The 23,109-nt window shown below is 40.9% G+C and overlaps 1 protein-coding gene across 22 annotated transcripts in view; it reads left to right on the top strand.

Moving 5' to 3' along the window:
• Positions 1-23,109, top strand: part of TFDP2 (transcription factor Dp-2) — a 191,378-nt gene that overhangs the window by 159,561 nt on the left and 8,708 nt on the right. For 17 of the 22 annotated variants that reach the window (XM_073023536.1, XM_073023534.1, XM_073023537.1 and 14 more), the window contains 6 exons: positions 806-968; positions 3,524-3,670; positions 7,621-7,689; positions 12,813-12,964; positions 17,251-17,417; positions 22,892-22,997. In XM_073023536.1, the coding sequence (XP_072879637.1) occupies positions 806-968; positions 3,524-3,670; positions 7,621-7,689; positions 12,813-12,964; positions 17,251-17,417; positions 22,892-22,997 (804 nt within the window). The remainder of the gene's footprint in view (positions 1-805; positions 969-3,523; positions 3,671-7,620; positions 7,690-12,812; positions 12,965-17,250; positions 17,418-22,891; positions 22,998-23,109) is intronic. The other 5 variants (XM_073023540.1, XM_073023531.1, XM_073023533.1 and 2 more) reach the window with 1 other exon arrangement.

Consider the following 23,109-nt stretch of genomic DNA (forward strand, 5'->3'; position numbering starts at 1 on the left):
CATGGAGCTGTCATCTCCTGTGATAACAATGCATTCTTCTGGATGCCTCCTGAAGGATTGCCCGAGACTTTTTACAGTTAACTTTTAATTTATAATTTGAAGAGGTACGCTCTAAAATGATGAAAAGTATAGTTTAGTAAATACAGAAACCAGTAACATAGTCATTTATTATCATTATCAAGTATTACGTACTGTCCATAATTGCATCTGCTAGACTTTTATAGGACTGGCAGAGCAGTAGGTTTGTTTGCCAGCATCACCACAAACATGTGAGTATTGCATTATGCTATGGCATTATGATAGTTACTACCTCACTAGGCAATGAGAATTTTTCAATTCCATTGTAATCTTATTGGACTACTGTTGTATATGTGGCCCATCATTGACTGAAATGTCCTTCTGTGGCAAATTATTATAGTTTTAATTTCAGTAAAAAACCTATAATCTACATAGAATATGAAAAGATAAGTATGTTAGCTATACAAGGGCAAAGTTTTTGTGTTTTTTCACTGACTTATTCTCAGTGTCAATAACAGTATCTGGCATTGAATAGTAACTGGTCAATAAATATTTGTTGAATAAATAAATAAATGATGTGCATAGAAAAACACTCTAACTTCATACTTTATTAGGCCTTTAAGGCAAAAAGTAAGTTTAAATAAACATTTTCTCATCTCTATTCAATTTAAATTTTTGACACCCGAAGTAAAACTTAAATTACTGTCTTCTTGAATTATCTTACAGAGATTTGTAAAGGAAGTCTCTAATATGTATAATGGAGTAAAAAAACTTTTTTCCCTTCTAGTAAACGAAGCAAAAAAGGAGATAAAAATGGGAAAGGCTTGAGACACTTTTCAATGAAGGTGTGTGAGAAAGTTCAACGAAAAGGTACAACATCATACAATGAAGTCGCTGATGAGCTGGTGTCAGAGTTCACCAATTCAAATAACCATTTGGCTGCTGATTCGGTAGGTAGAACATGAACCTGACATTGATTTTGATGGATGATGGTATCTCTTTGTGTTATCTTTGTTATAGATTTGAGGAATCAGGTAAGCTAGATGAACGATTGTACTTGAGGGTTTCATCCTTTATTTTGGGGGATTTTTTTTGTTGTTTTTATTTTGGAGGGAATTCTTTTTTTTTTAGATGGATCCTCGCTCTGTCGCGCAGGCTGCAGTTCAGTGGTGCGATCTTGGCTCACTGCAACCTCTGCCTCCCAGGTTCAAGCTCTTCTTGTGCCTCAGCCTCCCGCGTAGCTGGGATTACAGGTGCACACCACCATTCGCAGCTAATTTTTGTACTTTTAGTAGAGACAGGGTTTCACCATGTTGGCTAGGCTGGTCTCAAACTCCTGACCTCAGGTGATCCACCTGCCTTGGCCTTCCAAAGTGCTGGGATTACAGGCGTGAGCCACTGCACCTGGCCTTAGTTGGGTTTTTTTGTTTTAACATTTAAAAAATATTTGGCATGGTGGCTTACGCTTGTAATCCCAGCACTTTGGGAGACTGAGGTGGGCAGATCACGAGGTCAGGAGATCGACACCATCCTGGCTAACACTGTGAAACCCTGTTTCTACTAAAAATACAAAAAAATAGCCAGGCATGGTGGCACGTTCCTGTAATCCCAGCTACTCAGGAGGCTGAGGCAGGAGAATTGCTTGAACCTGGGAGGCAGAGGTTGCAGTGAGCCAAGATCTCACCACTGCACTACAGCCTGGGCAACAGAGCAAGACTCTGTCTCGGAAAAATAATAATAATAACATTATTATTATTATAGTTATTTTTATTACTTTAAATAAATATTGTGCTGAACCCTTTATTATTATTTAATCTGCTTTGAATAACATCCATATCCCTTCCAATATCAAAAAGAGGAAATTGGCATACCTACCACATTGCCTCCTCCCAGGACTTGTTGTTACAGGATCATTGTTTCTGCAGGGTCAACATTTCTTTTTTTTTTTTTTTTTGAGAGAGAGTCTAGCTTTGTCACCCAGACTGGAGTGCAGTGGCACAATCTTGACTCACTGCAACCTCTGTCTCCCGGATTCAAGAGATTTTCCTGCCTCAGCCTCCCAGGTAGCTGGGATTACAGGCATGTACCACCACGCCCAGCTTAGTTTTGTATTTTTTAGTAGAGATGGGGTTTTGCCATGTTGGCCAGACTGGTCTTGAACTCCTGACCTCAGGTGATCCACCCGCCTCAGCCTCTCAAAGTGGTGGGATTACAAGCATTGTCAAGATTTCTAATCATTGTCAAGATTTCTAATATCTATTGATGTTATTGTCAAGATTTCTTGCCTATTGTCAAGATTTCTAATATTTACGTTCAGTTCTATAACTTAAATTTCCCACTTATTTAGACCTAGTTTTATATTTAGGTGGATTCAGTGTTCTCCACCATCCTTTACTATCATTGCATTTCCTGAGGACCTTGTTCCACATTGTAAACCAACATGGTTTCCTTCATTGAGTAAGTCTTTCTATCAAAAAAAATAGAAGAAAAAGGCCGGGTGGGTGACTCACGCCTGTAATCCCAGCACTTTGGGAGGTCAAGGCGGGCAGATCACGAGGTCAGGAATTTGAGATCAGCCTGGCCAATATGGTAAAACCCCGTCTCTACTAAAAATACAAAAATTAGCTGGGTGCAGTGGCACGCGCCTGTAGTCTCAGCTACTCGGGAGGCTGAGACAGAAGAGTCACTTGAACCTGGGAAGTGGAGGTTGCAGTGAGCTGAGATTGCGCCACTGTACTCCAGCCCGGGCGACAGACCGAGACGCTGTCTCAAAAAAAAAAAAAAAAAAAGGAGAAGAAAAATGGTCAACTGAACTGAATGAACAGTGTCCATTGTCATATAGAGGATTATATTTTGGTGCAAGTTCCTAATCTCATTGTAGATTGGAGATAATTTGCAGATCAACAGTGGTCAAGGAACACATTTTGAGAAGCACAGTTTTACCCAGAACTTGAATAAATGTCCTTGATTTTTTAAAGTCTAAAATCCTCCCAGATAATGCAAGGGCTTAGAACACTTTACCTCCAATATGTTTTTCTGTTAATATATACTATTTATTGTCATGTATATTAATTAAGTTCTGTATTTATTCTAGCCTCCATAAGACATTATTATTGTTTTTTACAGTGAAAATTGAGATTTACCCACATATTTACCTTTTGGGTTGGTCTTCATTCTATCCTACATCTCTAAGCTCCCATCTTAGATGATATTTCTTCTACCTGAAGAAATCCCTTTAGTATATTTCAGTGTAGATCTGCAGGTAGCATGATCTTTATTTTTAAGATTATTTTGTTTTATATTGTTTGAAAGTATTTTTATTTCATCTTTAATTTTGAAGGGTATTTTCACGGAATATAGAATTCTTTTGGATGTCTTTGTCAGTTTGCTAAATAAAAAAATAGAATCCTTCCAGCACTTTGAAGACGTAACATTAATTTGACATATTAATATCATGTGACTGTATCTTAACCCTTAATTATCACTCAATGAAAATGTTTTTTAGCAGGCTTACGATCAGAAAAACATTAGGCGAAGAGTTTATGATGCTTTAAATGTGCTAATGGCAATGAACATAATTTCAAAGGAAAAAAAAGAAATCAAGTGGATTGGCCTGCCTACCAATTCTGCTCAGGAATGTCAGAATCTGGAGGTAAGTGAGAAAATCTGTTTATGAATAGCTTTTTGTATTATTTTACATCAGAGGCATTTTAATTTAAAAATGTAATTGTAATATAAAATATTTCCAATTTTTCATGTATACTATGTCATTTTTTAACAGACTGTAGAATTTTAGAATTGGAAGGTGCCTTATAGGTATAGTCTACAGTTTAATTTGTAAATGATGAAACTGAGGGATATAAAAGTTAAATAACAGTTTGATTTTACTGTGTCTTAGAGAAGATTTTTATTTCATTCTAAGTTAATTCTGAGCACTCTACTAATAAACTTTTGGTGAAATGGTATCTTATTTGATAAGATGCTTACTGTATGTACCCAAAAAAAAAAAACGATCAAGCTGGCTGTTTATTTCCTTTATTGGTTACACAATATTCTGAATATAGCTGTGAAAGTCAGACTTTTGCATTTGACTTTAGAAATAATAGCAACAGAATGAATAGTGTTTCATTTGTGTCTTTACCAGAATGAATAGAATTTTCGAATTATGTATGCAGAAGCATTTTAAGTTCTGTTAACTTTAAGCATTATAGAAAATTCTTTCTACATGAGCATGTTCCCTAACATACTGTTTCTAAATTGACGTGACGTAATTTTACTACCATGACCATAAATGGAATAAACTGAGGTTAAATACGGCTTTTGGGCCAGGCGCAGTGGCTCACGCCTGTAATCCCAGCACTTTGGGAGGCCAAGGTGGGTGGATCACCTGAGGTCAGGAGTTCAAGACCAGCCTGACCAAAATGGTGAAACCCCATCTCTACTAAAAATACAAAAATTAGCCAGTGGCGGACGCCTGTGATCCCAGCCACTGGGAAGGCTGAGGCAGGAGAATCGTTTGAACCCGGGAGGCAGAGGTTACAGTGAACCGAGATGACGCCATTGCACTCCAGTCTAGGTGATAAGAGCAAGACTCCATCTTTTAAAAAATGTATATATATGTGTGTGTGTGTATATATATAGCTTTGGGAGATAATTAAGATTGGTTTCCTGTTTTTCTCAGTCTTTTTTCTCCCCAGCAATTCAGTTATTTGGTACTATTATACTTATGGATGGAGAGAGAAACCAGATATTCATCAGAAGCTATATAATATTTTTCATATGCTACAGTGGAAATATCCTCCTTTTCTCATTTTTCTTCCTTCTGATAGAGTGGAATTTGAGCATCATTTTCATGAGTAATATTGAGCTTATACTAAAGACTTACTAAGCAAAAAAACCTATTCACATCTACCTTGTGCTTAATCACAGGTTATACAAGGCAAATCTCTGAACCTAAGGAACTGTCATTCTAACTGGGGAGAAGAGAAATGTAAAAGAGTTAACCAAAAATGTGATTACTCCTATGAAAGAAATGTGCAGATTCTCTGCAAAGAGGGATGGGGGAGGGCTTTACCAAGGAGATAATCCCAGAGCTCAGGCATGAGGTGGGAGTAGTTTGCCAAGTGGATACGGGTGGGGAGGGCCTTCCAGGCAGAGGCGCTGCATGGTCTGAGACAGGCGTGAGAAAGCTTACCTGGAGCTGGGTGTGGCTAGGGAACAGGCATTCAGAAAGGTGGATAGATATCTAAGTGTTAAGCAGTGGGGACCTGATCCTGTAAACAAAGGGAAGCAGTTGATAAATTACAAAGAGAAGGGTTGATAGGATGTTTTTTGAAAGATCATTCTGCCAGTGGGTTGGAAGTAAAATTAACAGGTAGGGAAGGAAATGGAATGGAGGAGGGGGATTAGAGATGGTCTGAGTTAACAGCAGTGGCCATGAGATTGGAGAGGTGTTATAGAGGTAGAATCGGTGTGGCTTGACCTAGTTGGATGAGGGACAGATAAGGGGCCTTGCTTGTCAGAGCTTCTGATAAAGGGATGCTCCTACAACATCTTTTCCAATGTAGAACGCCACACAGATTTTACGTGAATCTTAAGTAATTTAAAAGTAAAACGTGGTGGATAGAGGAATCATGAATGGAAACTCCCTAGTATAAACTAGACTGGATGCGGAGCAAGTAAGAGATAATCTGCTGAAGCAGACAAGAAAAATGTCTTATTTGATGATCGAAAGACAAAATTGTAACAAATTTAAAGATCTTAATTGTCTTTTATTTGTGATTCTAGAATCTGGCAACACCTCACTAGTAAGTAGAATGAGTGTTCCTATAAGCTGAGCAGAAGAGGTTGAACATTATTCAGTGTTTTAAAGATAGAGAAGCAGCAAAGGCAGATAGAGGCAGAAACAGATCAAAAAGCAGATGGGACATTTCAATGTCACTTTCCTTGTAAGGGTAAAACAGAGAAGACTCTCTTATGCCAGCTGCAACTGGCCTGTTTGGGTAGTTTACTATTCTCTCTTTCTCTCCTGATTTCCTAGGTCAGATAAACAACTTAGTTTTGGCCTGGTGGCATGGAACTTCAGCATGAGTGACTCCATTTTAGTTTGGTCTGTTGGGCCTAGTGCAGGAGCTCAGTCCAAACCAATGGGCTCCTGTAAATTTTCTTTCTTTTTTTTTTGTTTTTTTGTTTTGAGTTGGAGTTTTGCTCTATCACCCAGGCTGGAGTTCAATGGCGCGATCTTTGTCAGCTCCTGCAACCTCCACCTCCCAGGTTCAAGCAATTCTCCTGCCTCAGCCTCCCAAGTAGATGGGATTACTGGTGCCTGCCACTATGCCTGGCTAATTTTTTTTTTTTTTTTTTTTTTTTTTTTTTAGTAGAGACAAAGTTTCACTTTATGGGCCAGGCTGGTCTCTTGGCCAGGCTGCTCTCGAACTCCTGACCTCGTGATCCGCCCACCTTGGCCTCCCAAAGTACTGGGATTACAGGCGTGAGCCACCACTCCCGGCCATAAATTTTCTTAATAGATGTCATTGGCTTTTGCCCAAGGAGACAGTGAGGAACTCAACTGCAAGGAAGTTCAGACCCTAATGTCTGTTTTCTCTAAGTCATTATCAGATTGAGAAAAAAAAGCAGTGGTTTGAAGCTGGAAAATTTGTCCAATAAGCATGTTTCTTTCTTTTTTTTTTTGAGACAGGGTCTTGCTTTGTTGCCCAGGCTGGAGTGCAGTGGCGTGATCTCGGCTCACTGCAACCTCCACCTCCTGAGTTCAAGCACTTCTTGTGTCTCAGCCTCCCAATTAGCTGGGACTACAGGCGCGCGCCACTACACACGGCTTTTGTATTTTTTGTAGAGACGGGGTTTCGCCATGTTGGCCAGGCTGGTCTCAAACTCCTGATCTCAAGTGATTCTCCCACCTTGGCCTCCCAAAGTGCTGGGATTACAGGTGTGAGCCACTACGCCCAGCCTACCATGATGTGTGAGATATCTATATGATCAGCTGTCCTCATTGGAGAGTCAGCTAAACTGAAATTGTAAATAAGATCTTGCCTTATTCTCAGAGGAGTAATATAACAAAGTAATTAATAATAGAGTCCCTGTAGCCAGAGGGTTTAGGTTCAAATCTTGACTCTTGCCATTCACTAGCTGCGTGACATTGGGTAGTTACTCAAGCCCTCTATGCCTCCATTTCCTTCGATGCAAAGTGGATAACAACAGGACTTAACTCATAAGATTTTTGTGAAGATGAATTAAGATAATGTGTGTAAAATGCTTACTTTTGTGTTGGCAGATAAAGTATAAACTAAGTGGTACTATTACTTTGATTAGAACTTGAATAATAATTGCAACAAGTACTGCTAACAAGTATTCATTAAGTATATGATTTCATTTTTGATGACAGTTGCCACAGATCTGATGTTGTGCCTACTTGTTCACTCCAACCCCTGCCCCCTACAAAGATATGATTTGTCTTTATTCATATTGTTAAAATGGGTTGAGTTTCTCTAGGGAAAATTGTTATCTCAGAATAGGGACCTGGAAAGTGAATGATACTTTATACTCTACCTGTGTTCATATTATTTTGTAACCAATGTTTTAAAGATAGAGAAGCAGAGGCGGATAGAACGGATAAAGCAGAAGCGGGCCCAGTTGCAAGAACTTCTTCTACAGGTAAAGATGCCACGATGTTTTCATTACCTTCCCTGTTTCTCCACTTCTGCCTCTTGGAGTCAGTTTTCTAATTGTGGTGCCTCTGAGTAGTGTGTGGTGAGCCCATGCCAGAGCAGCCTCTCTTACCTCCTAGCTTGTTGCCATCCACGTGCTTTGCCTTAAGATGGTCCCATCTGTTGCCATCATCTCAGCTCCACAGCAGCTTCCCTGCCCTGTGTATGACTTACACCAGGCAGCAGTTCACCGTTGACACTCAGGCCTCTCCAAACATAAACTGTCAGGTGTCTTTTTGTGTTTGTTAGTTTTAACCCGAATTTGGAATATCCACTAGTGAAGCTAGTTAAATTTTAGGTGCTTCAAGTACAGTAATCAAATCTGCCTGTAATACTTATCAGTAAATGACAAAATGGCATGACATAATTCAGTAAGATTTTTGTTGTTGTCTTTTGAGACTGAGTCTCGCTCTTTCACCAGGCTGGAATGCAGTGGTGCGATCTTGGCTCACTGTAACCTCTGCCTACTGGGTTCAAGCCATTCTCTGCCTCAGCCTCCCAAGTAGCTGGGATTACAGGTGCCCACCACCATGCCTGGCAAATTTTTTCGTATTCTTAGTAGAGATGGGGTTTCACCATCTTGGCCAGGCTAGTCTTGAATTCTTGGCCTTGTGATCCACCCGCCTCAGCCTCCCAAAGTGATGGGATTACAGACATGAGCCACCGCACCGGGTCTAATTCAGTAAGATTTATAGAAATACCAAAACTTAGGCTGGTGATATATATATATATATATAAAAATATATTATATTATATATATAACATATTATATATGATGTATATATAATATATATTTATATACATAATATATATTATATATAATTAATAATGTTTTGTTTGAAGAGAATATTGTGCAGCTTTAAAAAAAAAATAAGCTGAAACGGACAGTTTATTCCTATGCTCCTGCCTGTAGAATTCTACCAAACCCTCCTCCTTGAACTCCCGTGCTGCCATCTTCTTCCCCCTGGCTGCCTCTCTGTTGTCCCTATCCCTGCATAGTTATCTGCAGTATCCCCTAGCAGCTCGTGCCCCAAACCCTGTGCTGGGGCCTTCCTGGAATTTCCTCAAAACCATGGAACATTTTGGAGCTTAATTTTTTTGGCATGTTATTTTTAAAAACCTGTTTATCAGCATGCCTACAGTTATCTGCCTATCAGAAAGAATGGTGCTGGGCAAGATCACCCTCATGTGTGTAGGACTTTCCCATCTCTAGATGCCTGATACAAAGAATGAAACTGAATTTTTTTTCCCTGTTTACCTCTGTACCATGAACATTGTTCTTTTATTTTTTAAAGTCCTGAACTTCTTTTCCTCTACTGTCTCTCAAACCAAATATTTATAGAAGATTTCCACCCAGGGGCAACCTGGCTGTCAACATTTATAGAAACAGGTCTCTCTAAACATTAAAGTGAAACCTAAAGTATAACTTAAATCAACTTGTGGTCTTCTGGTAACATAAAACTTATTTCCGAAGGCCGGGCATGGTGGCTCACGCATGTAATCCCAGCATTTTGGAAGGTGGAGGCGGGCAGATCACCTGAGTTCAGGAGTTCGAGACCAGCCTGACCAACATGGAGAAACCCTGTCTCTACTAAAAATACAAAAAATTAGCCAGGCATGGTGGCACATGCCTGTAATCCCAGCTACTTGGGAGAGGCTCTTGAACTCGGGAGGCAGAGGTTGCAGTGAGCCGAGATCGCCCCACTGCACTCCAGCCTGGGCAACAAGAGCGAAACTTCATCTCAAAAAAAAAAAAGTATTTCCTCCTAGCATTTCAGTTTTTTTCCTTTCATCAAATAAATGAAGTTGTCATAGAAAGTAAATTAAGCAGCCGGGCGCGGTGGTTTACGCCTGTCGTCCCAGCACGTTGGGAGGCCGAGGCGGGCAGATCACGAGGTCAGGAGTCCGAGACCAGCCTGACCAACATGGTGAAACCCCATCTCTACTAAAAGTACAAAAAGCCACGTGTGGCGATGCACACCTGTAATCTCAGGTACTCAGGAGGCTGAGGCAAGAGAATCACTTGAACCCGGGAGGTGGAGGTTGCAGTTAGCTGAGATTGCACCACTGCACCCCAGCCTGGGCAAAAGAGCAAGACTGTCTTTTTAAAAAAAAAAAAAAAAAAAAAAAAAAAAAAGTAAATCCATTTGCTGTGGCTAAGCTCACTTGATTTTTTTTTTTAATAAGCTAATGTCACAACTCACTCATGTCACATGACGCAGGTAACTATTACCTACTTGCTACCACCTCTCTTTTATTTTTGGTATTGCAGTAGAAGAATGGTGTGAGTAAAGCAAACCTGTAGATAAACCCAATATCCTACTTTTATCTCTATAATTGCCCCTTCCAGCCCTTAAACCTTTTCCATAACAAACGCATAGGAAAATGAATGAACACACTTAAAGCTGTTCAGCCTCTGAAATAGATGTTAATGAGTTTGAAAAAGAAAAAAAGGCCAAAGGAAATCATTCAAAGGGCAACAAATAAGTCCGTTCAAAATAAGTGGGAAATTATTTTTCCTTTTTCTATCCAAAATAACGTTATGTGGTATATGAAATTTGTGACAATGTTAAAAAAAACAACATTATGACCAGGTGCAGTGGCTCACGCCTGTAATCCTAGCACTTTGGGAGGCCGAGGCAGGCAGATCACAAGGTCAGGAGTTTGAGACCAGCCTGGCCAATATGGTAAAACCCCACTTCTACTAAAAATACGAAAATTAGCTGGGCATGGTGGCGGGTACCTGTAGTCCCAGCTACTCGGGAGGCTGAAGCAGGAGAATCATTTGAACCTGGGAGGCGGAGATTGCAGTGAGCCAAGATCGCACCACTGTACTCCAGCCTGGGCGACAGAGCAAAACTCCATCTCAAAAAAAGAATAAGAATAATAATAATAAACATTATGTTTTTACTGCTCTCTTCACTTGAAAAACCACTGATAAATGTGCACAGCATTAAACAGTGAATCACAAATACATAAGGGTCATTAGTTATCACTGCTTATATTCCCCCATATACCGAGGTCCTCTTGTGGCACTAGGGACACCAGGCTAGGCAAAGTGTAGGAACACCTCTTGAGATGTGTATTCTCGTAAAAGGGAAGAGAAGCTATGCAGGAGTATGTAAGCATTTAATTCTTTTTCTCAGTTCCACAGTTTAATCATAACTTTTCCTCATTATTAAATGAATTAAGCAATAAATTAGTTCTTTAGCAACAGAAAATAATGAAGCATAACCTCAATAATGTTTGGTAATGATACTGACAGTGCTAGTTATTGATAGTGATTTTTGGACACACTTAGGTCTACAATAAATTGGTGTTCATTATTTTTGGTGCATTTCAAAGAGAAGATGCTCCCTTTTTGGGGAGATAGCACTCAGCCATTTTAAGATAATAGTAATCTTTTTCTTTTCTTTTCTTTTCCTTTCTTTTCTTTTCTCTTTTGTTTCCTTTTCCCTTCCCCTTCCCCTTCCCTTTCCCCTTTCCCTTCCCCTTCCCTTCTTTCATTTTTTTCTTTTTTCTTTTCTTTTTCTTCTTGAGAAAGGGCCTCTGTTGCCCAGGCTGGAGTGTAGTGGCACAGTCATAGCTTACTGCATCCTCAAACTCCTGGGCTCAAGAGAACTTCCCACTTTGGCCTCCCAAAGTGCTGAGATTACAGGTGTGAGCTACCATGCCTGGCCAATAGTAGTAATCTTACTGAAACTTTAGTTAAGGCCCAGAACCTGAAATAAACAATACTGGTCATAAGATTGCTAAAATGTAAAAAATAAATTTATCACTACAGGGTGACAAGATATAACAAGCTAATGAAGGGGAATGAATGGCTCTGACTTGAGGAACTTTTAAAACGTTGTTTCTTGACCAGATGAAAAACTTGAACCGCATACAGTCTAGCTATGAAATTCTGTCATACATTTGCCTTATTTAAAAAAGTTATAATGATAACTTATTTGTTTGTGTGTTTGTTTGTTGGTTTTTCTGTGACAGAGTTTTGCTCTTGTTGCCCAGGCTAGAGTACAATGGTGTGATCTCGGCTCACTGCGGCTTCCGTCTAGAAGGGAGACCACTTTCTTTGGCTTTTGAGTAATGGTTATAACTAAAAGTAGCAGCAAGATCCAGTAAAAAGATTTAGGCCTTGATGTATCTTATAATTAGCACTGAGCCTCAGTTACCTCATCTAGAAATGTCAGGTTGGGGAAGGCTGGGGCTGGATTCCAGACTGTGCCCAGAGGATGCTGAGAAGTTCTGTGGAGGTGCCTTAGAAACCATGTGGCTGTGCTTGAGGGCTGAGGTGGCAGAGTTTAGGACCTGGCCTCACTGCAGCCAGCCTGAACAGTGCCACTTCCATCTGTTTTACGTGAGTTTTTTTGTTTTGCTTTGGTTTTTTGAGACGGTCTCATTCTGTCAGCCAGGCTGGAATGCAGTGCTATGATCTCTGCTCACAGCAAATTCTGCCTCCTGGGTTCAAACAATCCTCCCACCTCAGCCTCCTGAGTAGCTGGGACTATAGGCACATGCCACCATGCCCAGCCAGTTTTTGTATTTTTTGTAGAGATAGGGTTTTGCCATGTTGCCCAGGTTGGCCTTAAAGTCCTGGCCTCAAGCGATCCACCTGCTTTGGCCTCCCAAAGTGTTGGAATTACAGGCGTGAGCCACTGTGCCCGACCTGCAGTGATATTTTATTTGAAGAAAGGATTTTGTGACTTTAAAATGTTTGCGTATCCCTGGGCTAGACATCCTAAAGGGCATATTTGACCCCAAACTCTCAGGAGTCTGTGTTAGATAAATGGTATGACCCTTCCTGTGTCATTTGCTGAAGAGTTCCAGGTGCCTGCTGGTTCTCTACCAGATTGTGAGGTTCTGTTTCTATGGATGATGGAAAAATGTATTTATTGAGTTAGATCATTCTTTCTGAAATGTTTAATTTTTTAAATTAATTCATTAGTGCAGGTGGGCTTTCTCTTTAAACTCTCTAATTTTAAACTATATTTTAAAGGTATTATCTTAATTCTTTTAAATTCCAACTCACTTATGCACATTTGACCACATTCTTTTTATTGATCATTACAGCAAATCGCTTTCAAAAACCTGGTACAGAGAAATCGACAAAATGAGCAGCAAAACCAGGGCCCGCCGGCTCTGAACTCTACCATTCAGCTGCCATTCATAATCATCAATACAAGCAGAAAAACAGTCATAGATTGCAGCATCTCCAGTGACAAGTGAGTGCAGAACTAGGGATGGGTGCAGGACTGGCCTTCTGTTAACATTTTCATTTCATTTGCAAACTCAAGAAGGATGCACTTTATTATCTGCACCCCTCCAAGGCTGGCTTCCTTGGGGCATATGAAACACCTCCTGAACCATGGGTGCAATCTTGCACTAGTGTGTGCTCCAACCCTCACCCTCTACAGTCCCCTGTCTTGTGCCAGGCACTGTGCTGTCTGTATTATATGTGTGTGGCGGTGTCTGGGCCCAACCTATGACATGCTGCATGTATGTGGTAAGTCTGAGCAAATAACTGTGATAAGTTAGCCCAGCACTGTGGGTCTGGGACAAGGTAGATTCATTGGTGATTCACTGTCACAGTTTATTATGGGAATACTGTAGGTCAACATGTGGCATTAAACCAATTATTTCTTTGTTTTGCTATATCATAGTTATGCATGCTTCTGTTTATTAATGAATGTATGAATAGACATGAAAATGCTGGCACATTCTTTGCTTTCTTTAAATTGTGTTTTTACATTTTAACTAAGATCAATGATAATATTCATCATGGCAAATAAGAAGTAGCACTTTTTAAAATATAGAATTAATTTGTGATGTATTTTACCATTCATGAAAAAGTTTCTCTCAGTGGTCTTCAGGCTGTGACCAGTACCATAAAAGAGTTAAGAGTATATATAGGGTGCAGAGTGAGACGGATGCATGTACCAGTTGTGGCTCCCCCACTTCGCTGCTGCAAAGCTCTGTTTTCTCAAGAACAAATAGGAATGATACTGGGGCCCCTATCACTTCCCAGCCTTGTTTTGAGGATTAAATAAGTTAATGTCTATGATGACTAGAGGTAAGCATTTTTTAAATGTTAGCTGCTGTTACAAAAGGTCAGCCTATAATTTATTGTTCAAATTGGGATTTATTAATGCAAAAGAAGACTCTAATAATTGCATCGGTACCACAGGCATACCCCAGAACTGTCCCAGGGAGACCAGAACCTCCAGTCTCCTGGAGCCGTGACATTGCCCTTGGGCTTCACTGTCACTTGTTTTCCCGCTCTTCTTCCTGGCGCTCTTACGCCCCCTGCCGGTCTCTGTTGCGTCCAGAGATTCCGGGCCACTTCAGTAAGAAGGCACACACAGAAGAGTCGGAGGGGCGCGGTGGTTCACGCCTGTAATCCCAGCACTCTGGGAGACCGAGGCCGGTGGATCACCTGAGGTCAGGAGTTCGAGACCAGCCTGGCCAACATAGTGAAACCCTGTCTCTACTAAAAATAGAAAAATTACCCAGGCTTGGTGGCGCACGCCTGTAGTCCCAGCTACTAGGGAGGCCAAGGCAGGAGAAACGCTTGAACCTGGGAGGCAGGGGTTGCAGTGAGCCAAGACTGTGCCACTACACTCCAGCCTGGATGACAGAGCAAGACTCTGTCTCAAAAAGAAAAAAAGAAAAGAAAAAGAAAGAAAAGCAGCAGGAATTTCAAAACTATTTGATAATTGAGACTATAGACACAAAAGGAAATAGTAGAGACTGTGTAGCTTATGAAGTAAACCAGACCAACATATTTTTTTAAGAGTGGATTCTTGGCCGGGTGCGGCAGCTCATGCCTGTAATCCCAGCACTTTGGGAGGCCAAGGCGGGTGGATCACCTGAGGTCAAGAGTTCGAGACCAGCCTGGCCAACATGGTGAAACCCTGTCTCTACTAAAAGTACAAAAATTAGCATGGTGACTCACACCTGTAATCCTAGCTACTCAGGAGGCTGAGGTGGGAGAATCGCTTGAACCCAGGAGGCAGAGGTTGCAGTGAGCCAAGATTGCACCACTGCACTCCAGCCTGGGCAACAAGAGCAAAACTCCGTCTCAAAAAGGAAAAAAAAAAAAAAAAAGAGTGGATTCGCACTGTTCTTGCTATTGCCCAGGCTGGAGTGCAGTGGCTGTGTACAGGCATGATCATAGCTCACTGCAGCCTCAAACTCCTGGGCTCAAGCGATCCCCCTGCCTCAACCTTCCTTGCAGCTGGGACTGCAGGTGCACACCTCCTTGGCCATCTAAAGCTGATCCATTTTTTAATCTTCTTTTCTTTTTTTTTTTTTGAGATGGAGTCTTGCTCTGTCTCCCAGGCTGGAGTGCAGTGGTACAATCTTGGCTCATTGCAGGCTCCACCCTCTGGGTTCACGCCATTCTCCTGCTTCAGCCTCCCGAGTAGCTGGGACTAGAGGGGCTCGCCACCATGCCTGGCTAATTTTTTGTATTTTTAGTAGAGACGGGGTTTCACTGTGTTAGCCAGGATGGTCTCGATCTCCTGACCTCGTGATCTGCCCACCTCAGTCTCCCAAAGTGCTGGGATTACAGGCATGAACCACCATGCCCAGCCTCTTCTTAAGTTTCTTAACCTCTCTGAGATTGTGTTCCTTTCTCCACAAAAATAAGAATTAGAGAATTTACCTTGCCAGTTTCAAAAAGTTTATGGATAAATTAATATAGAACCCAGCCCAGTGGTCAGTAAGTGGTAGATATCTGAATTATTTTCCACACACTTGCAAATTCTTTATAAATATGTCAGAGAGGACCATTAACAGTCTCAGAAAACTGAGAATTCAGGCCGGGCGTGGTGGCTCACGCCTGTAATCCCAGCACTTTGGGAGGCCAAGGTGGGTGGATCACAAGGTCAGGAGTTCGAGACCAACCTGACCAACATGGTGAAACCCCAGTTCTACTAAAAATACAAAAATTAGCCAGGCATGGTGGCATGCGCCTGTAATCCCAACTACTCAGGAGGCTGAGGTAGGAGAATCGCTTGAACCCAGAGGCAAAGGTTGCACTGAGCCAAAATCGTGCCACTGTACTCTAGCCTGGGCGACAGAGCAAGACTCCATCTCAAAAAAAAAAAAGAAAAGAAAAAAAGAAAACCGAGAATTCTAGAAAATGGTTAGCATCTTTTCAGATAAAAAACACAAAACTTAGCATTCTAGTTACTCTCTCTAGTTAGTCTCTTGTTTTGTATGGAGAATTACAAAACTATCTTCTTAGGTTAGTCTCTTAAGTCTAAAAAGAATGACAGGAAAATCTGGGAATCATTGGCCTAGAGGAATTATGGACACTGTTCCCCCAGGCTGGAATCTGGTGAGGCTTCCATCTCTTGGGTGGTCCCTGACTCATGCCCTTTCCTTGGCCTTCCTTTGAGTGGAGGGAAGGAGACTCTGAGTAGCTTGTACAAGCTTGTTATCCAACATAGGTCCAAAAACCCTATCTTTCAGTTACTTTGGTGATGCAGCCTTTCCCCATAATTAGCCGGGAGGCTTTCCACAATGAGGATTACATTTACAAAGCGATCTGCTTTTAACAGACGCCTGAAATCATCCCTGTGGCAGGTACCCACTTCAGATTTTTTTAAAAAGTTGTTATTGTACTTTAATCAAATTCATATAGATTACTTAAATTGGTATTTTGCTTCAAATTATAATTTTTGCTCCTAAGATAATCTGTTGTTCAAATTATCTTAAATAGGGTATAAAGTTTTACCCTCATATGATTTTAATAGAATTTCATGACCAGGTGAAACCTACCATTGTCCCCGAACCTTGTCCCTGCAGCCCATGACGAAGGTGTTCCAGGCCTAGCCTAGGAGTCAGAAGGACTGTGTCTTCCTTCTTTTGCCTCTTGATTGAAGTGTGTTGGGCTGCTGGGAAGCTGGGCATCCAGTTTGGGTGCTTTTCAAGCATATTTGGAAATGTGCTTGTATTATATGTGACACTTTTTCTTAAAACATTTTACTTCTTAGTGTCTCAGGACAGGATTTGGGGTTGTTTTCATTTATTGAAAGTCTTCTATTTATTGCTTATCTAAAGTAGGCCATAGCTAACAGTTGACTCATGAAAATGAAGTAAGCATTCAAAATGTTTTTTTCCTCAAAGCTAACAGCTCAACTCAGAATAGGGATATTGTAATGTTAAAGTAGAAAGGCTTTTCTTTTGTGTCAAAGCTATAGGCAACTTTGAAAAGTACTGGATTTAGAACAAAATTTCTATCCTCTGTTTGCAACAGCGTTAGGGCTAAAGTTTGTGGATTTCTATCATCTGTCAGAGGAATGTTGTTTTAATTGGGAAAGTGTTTTATTTGAGATGTCATTCCCCTGACAGAGCAGAATGACTCATGGCTCTCTAAATGGTAGCCATTTCTAGCACTATAGCTGGATTTAGGCCCCCATTCTGTTACTTAAAGTACAGAATACAAAACTATTCAGACCTCTCCAGCACCACCAAAAACCCTTTACTTTGTTTCCTGATGCAGGTTTGAGTATCTTTTCAATTTTGACAACACCTTTGAGATCCATGATGACATAGAAGTACTAAAGCGGATGGGAATGTCATTTGGCCTGGAGTCAGGCAAATGCTCTCTGGAGGATCTGAAACTTGCGAAATCCCTGGTGCCAAAGGCTTTAGAAGGTTATATCACAGGTATGTTAACTGATGCTTTCATGTGTTGTCCCTGACTAAATGTTGAATCCAAACTTGTTAAAACCTTTCTTATAGAAAATTGCAAAATTTTAGAACATCTGCGCTTGTGTCGACAGACTGAAACCTTTAACACTATAGGACCATTTTTTCAAAAATTAGATTATGTAATAGTATATAATGTTATGAAACAATCTATTTAAGCTAGGTACTGGGAATTACTAGATCTCTCTGAAGAGTCAAATGTAGTGCTGAGTGAGCCAATTTAGAGGTAATAGTATATAATGTAGATGTAAAATTCATACATTCTTACACCTGTGTAAAATTACATTATATGAATACATCACAGCTTTTCTGTTTATTTTACTGAAAATAAACCTTTAGTTTGTTTCCGATTCCTTGATGTTCAAATACAGTGCTGCTTTGAACATTCCTATACATGTATCCTAGTGACCACATGCAAACGTACAGATTGAACTTGTTAGGTCAGAGTTGGGTACATCTTCAGCTTTACTAGATGATACCAAAAATTTTCAATTTGATTTTACCAAATTACACTTTCCCCAGCAGAGTAGAAGTGTTCTGTTTTCCCAATCAGGTGGGTCTGAAATTGTATCATTGTAACTTTTCTAAATTGAGATTGAATTCGCATGCCATAAAATACACCATTTAAAAATGTCAGTTCAGTGGTGTTTTGGTATACCCACAAGGTTGCTAATCATCACCACTATCTAATTCCAGAATATTTTAATTTAAAAACCCAAAAAGAAACCCAAACCATTAACAGTCTTTCTCTATTCCCCCATTCTCCCTCAGCCCCTGGCAACCACTAATCTTTGTGTCACTATGAATTTGCCTATTCTAGACAGAGGCTTTGTGTGAACGGAACCCTACAGCATGGGGTATTTTGTGGATGGCTTCTTTCACGTAGTGTAATGTTTCGGGTTCGTTCATGTTGTAGTACCATCAGTACTTCATTCCTCTTTATTGCCAAATACTATTCCATTGTATGGATGGACCACATTTTGTTTATCCATTCATCAGTTGGTAGACATTTGGACTGTTTCCACTTTTTGGCTATTTCGAATGATGCTGCTGTTAACATTTTTATAAAAGTTTATGTGTAAACATATGTTTTTAGCTCTAAAAACATACACCTAAGAGTGAAATTGCTGGGTCATATTGTAACTCTGTGTTTAACATTTTAAGGAAATACCAAACTGTTTTCCAAAGCTCCTGTACCACCATTTACAGTCCAGCCAGCAATGGATGAGGGTTCCAATTTCTCCACATCCTTATTTACTTGTTTAGAGATGGAGTCTCACTCTGTCGCCCAAGCTGGAGTGCAGTGGCGCAATTTGGCTCACTGCAACCTCCACCTCCCAGGTTCAGGTGATTCTCCTGCCTCAGCCTCCTGAGTACCTGGGATTACAGGTACTTTGCCACCACACCTGGTTAGTTTTGGTATTTTTAGCAGAGACAGGGTTTCACCATGTTGGCCAGGCTGATCTGGAACTCCTGGCCTGAATTCGCCTGACTCAGCCTCCCAAAGTGTTGGGATTATACATGTGAGCCACCATGCCTAGCCTCCACATCCTTTTCTACACTTGTCATTATACATCTTTTGAATTATAGCCATCCTCACAGAAGTGAAGTGGTATCGCTGTGATTTTTGTGGGGGGCAAGGAAGGGCAGTAGTGGAGGGGAGAGAGTCTTGCTCTCCAGGCTGGAGTGCCATGGCACAATCTCCGCTTACTGCAGCCTCAAACTCCAAGGCTCAAACGATCCACCCACCTCAGCTTCCTGAGTAGCTGGGACCAAAGATGTGTGCCACCATGCCTGGTTAAATCTTTTTTTTTTTTTTTTTTTGGTATGTTTGATAGAGGTGGGGCTTTGCCATGTTGTCTACGCTAGTCTCAAACTTCTGAGCTCAAGTGATCCACCTGCCTTGGCTCCCACTGTAATTTTGATTTGCATTTCCCTAATGACTTCTGATGTTGAGTGTCTTTTCATGTGTTTATTGACTATTTGTATATCTTCCTCAGAAATATGTCTGTTCACATCCTTTGCCCATTTTGGGTTTTTTTTTTTTTTTTTTTGAGACAGAGTCTTGCTCTGTTACCCAGGCTGGAGTGCAATGGCACAGTCTCGGCTTATTGCAACCTCCACCTCCCGGGTTCAGGCGATTCTCCTGTCTCAGCCTTCCAAGTAGCTGGAATTACAGGCACCCGCCACCAGGCCTGGCTAATTTTTATATTTTTAGTAGAGATGGGATTTCATTGTGTTGGCCAGGCTGGTCTCAAACTCCTGACCTCAGGTGATCCACCCATCTCGGCCTCCTACAGTGCATCCTTTACCCATTTTTAAATAAAGTTACTTGTCTTTTTATTGAGTTGTAAAATTATACTGAGTATACTTGAAAATAGAAGCACTATGTTTTACGTGTCTTATAATTAAGATTTTTTTTTACTAATTTAGAAATCTTCCTGATTTTCCTAATTCCTGAAAATATTACATATTTCGCAGATATAATTTGACTATATAGGTTAGGTGCGGTGGCTCACACCTGTAATCCCAGCACTTTGGGAGGCCAAGGCAGGCATATCACTTGAGGTCAGGAGTGCGAGACCAGACTGGCCAACTTGGCGAAAGCCCGTCTCTACTAAAAATGCAAAAATTAGCCAGGCATGGTGACACATGCCTGTAATTCCAGCTCTTTGAGAGGCTGGGGCAGGAAAATCACTTGAACCTGGGAGGCGGAGGTTGCAGTGAACAGAGATCGCACCACTGTATTCCAGCCTGGGCAACAGAGTGAGCCTCTGTCTTTAAAAAAAAAAAAAAAAAAAAAAAAAGGAGTATGTAAGCAGTGATTTTGCCTTTGCTTTCTTTTGTTTCTTTCATTTGTAAGTATAACCATCTAGAATTTCACATCGCTTTTTAAAGGCATTTTAATGCTAGTTCTAAGATACATTAAATCCCATGTAAGCAAAAAGGTAGCTTTAATTTTGTTTTACTCTATGATTTGGCCCTTTGCTCACAACAGAAGAGTTTCTTGGCTGAGATCTGGTTTCTGTTTTAGTTCTTCGGTTGGCACCATTCATCCCCTGCAAGGGCCCCCCGCCTCTCCTTGCCCCTCGGCCCACCTGTTCTGTCTCCCCACCCAGCTCTCTCCCCACGCTCTCCAGCCTGGGTCCTGCTGTGTCATTGGAAGGCCAGCAGAATCTGAATAAAGGGCTTACTCAATAAATCACCAGAACTTTATTTTAGCTTACTCCCAGTGAAAAGGCTCAGGGCGATTAGGCAGGCTCTGTGGTTTTGATCTCTTCGTGACCTCATTTGCAGACTGGGATACAGACTTTCTGGTTAGTTCAAAGGAAGAAACATGTGCCTCTCGTGTGTAAAGGGGCAGAATGGCCTGGGTGGGAGTGTGAGAACCATTGTGTGGATCCTGTGATAATAGGAAAGAAATGTAGGCTTTTCCAATCCATTGTAAAAAGAGAATGTAATGTTATGCTCACAAACAAGTAAATAGCTGTGTTCTGACAGAAGGTTTCTATAGTTCTATATACTAATTAATATTCAGCACAGGATTCTGGCATTAATGTTATTTTCTTGTACAGACTTGTTGTTATTTAATGTATTTAAAGTCTGCTATTCTTCTTAGACTTGAAGTCTTTTTTTTCCACAGCTGTCTCAAAGAAAAAGGTTCATAAGACGGTTTTAAAATTAGCATAGTCATTTAGTTTACTTTTTTCCTATGTGGGAATGGCCTCTTGTTTGGATACCAGAGTTTCCAATCTAAATCATATAGTTTCATTTTTTTGTACAGTAATTGCAAAAATATTTTGATTAAATTAAATCATAGCTCATTTTGGCAGATTACATTTTCTGAGTATGTGTTTGGGCTTATATAATTTCTTTTTAGGAATTACTTTTAATGTATCTACCACTTATTTTGTAAAGTGGCAGCTGACAAAACTATACTCATTCAATCAGTAACTTTTTTGGTTTTTTTTTTTGTTTTTCTTTTGAGATAGAGTCTTGCTCTGTCACCCAGGCTAGAGTGCAGTGGCACGATCTAGGCTCACTGCAACCTCCACCTCCTGGGTTCAAGTGATTCTTCTGCCCCAGCCTCTTGTAGCTGGGATTACAGGCGTGTATCACCATGCCTGACTAATTTTTGTATTTTTAATAGAGATGGGGCTTTGCTGTGTTTGCCAGGCTGGTCTTGAACTCCTGAGCTCAAGCAATCTGCCCACCTTGGCCTCCCAAAGTGCTAGGATTACAGGCATGAGTCACCGCGCCTGGCCACATTTAGATCTTACATGTTCCAGTTACTGCCTTCTTTGAGCTAACACTGTAGATGGGAAGATTAGAAGTATTAAACCAGTAAAATTACAATAAGAACTGATCAGTGTTGTCATAGGAGAAATGTGGTATATGTATAGAAAAGAAGATGGCAAGGAGATATCAAAAAAAATTTTATTTTTTTTTATTTTTATTTTTTGAGATGGAGTTTCACTCTGGTTGCCCAGGCTGGAGTGCAATGGTGCGATCTCAGCTCACTGCAACCTCCGCCTCCTGGGTTCAAGTGAATCTCCTGCCTCAGCCTCCCGAGTAGCTAGGATTACAGGCATGCGCCACAACGCCCAGCTCATTCTGTATTTTTAGTGGAGGTGGGTTCGCCACATTGGACAGGCTGGTCTTGAACTCCCAACCTCAGGTGATCCGCCCACCTTGGCCTCCCAAAATGCTGGGATTACAGGCATGAGCCACTGTGCCCAGCCCAAAATATTTTCTGTAGACTAAAACAGTAATGTCTGTCTCCACCTCATTAAAAACATGACTGCATGTGAGTTTTTAAAAATAAGAGCTAGTTTGAATTAGAAAGCAAAGGATACCAGGAAAAATCTTGTCAGGAAAAAGAATAGATATTTGATGAGTAGCAGCATTGAGTTCATCAGCAGCAGGCAACTGAAAAGACATTGCGGCAGGGGTTTTGGCCAAAACAGATCTGTCTGCCCTCTAAGCAGGGTGGCCTTCTTACCTCATGTATTTCTGATTTGATTTTCTCTTTTCCCACTTCTGGCTTTGGCTGTCAACACCACACTCCAGGTCTTTTGTGGTGAGGGCAGCCCAGGCATTGAGGATGGTACACTGGGCTGTATCCCATGGGCTGTGCTCTGGAGGGCTTATCTAAGAAAAAAGAGTAAGAAAGCGCCTGTGAGTGTTTTCATTTGAATACCTTCTCTCCATAAGCTGCCTTCCCGTATTTTTTTTCCCTGCTCTTGTGTTCTAGAGTTTCTTTTTCTTCCAAGAAGATGAAGAAACCTGGGTTCTTCTCACAGCAAGAGAATTGTCTAGCTGTCATGAAGAATAAGCTTAGCTCTTGCTCTTCTGTGCTTTCTTCAGACTGTAACAACAGCAGTCACAAAACTTGCAGGACCGACATTTTTTGTTCTCATTTTTTCCTTTAGATATCTCCACAGGACCTTCTTGGTTAAATCAGGGACTACTTCTGAACTCTACCCAATCAGTTTCAAATTTAGACCTGAACACTGGTGCCACCTTACCCCAGTCAAGGTACGTATTTTTTTCAGGGTTAGAAAGGCAAACCCCAGAGCCCTGACTGTCTGTGTAGGGGTGAGCCGGGGTCATGTTACTGCCAGCACAGGTCCTGCTGAGCAGGTTTGTG

Source organism: Chlorocebus sabaeus, chromosome 15 (assembly GCF_047675955.1).
Source record: "Chlorocebus sabaeus isolate Y175 chromosome 15, mChlSab1.0.hap1, whole genome shotgun sequence".
NCBI lineage: Eukaryota > Metazoa > Chordata > Mammalia > Primates > Cercopithecidae > Chlorocebus > Chlorocebus sabaeus.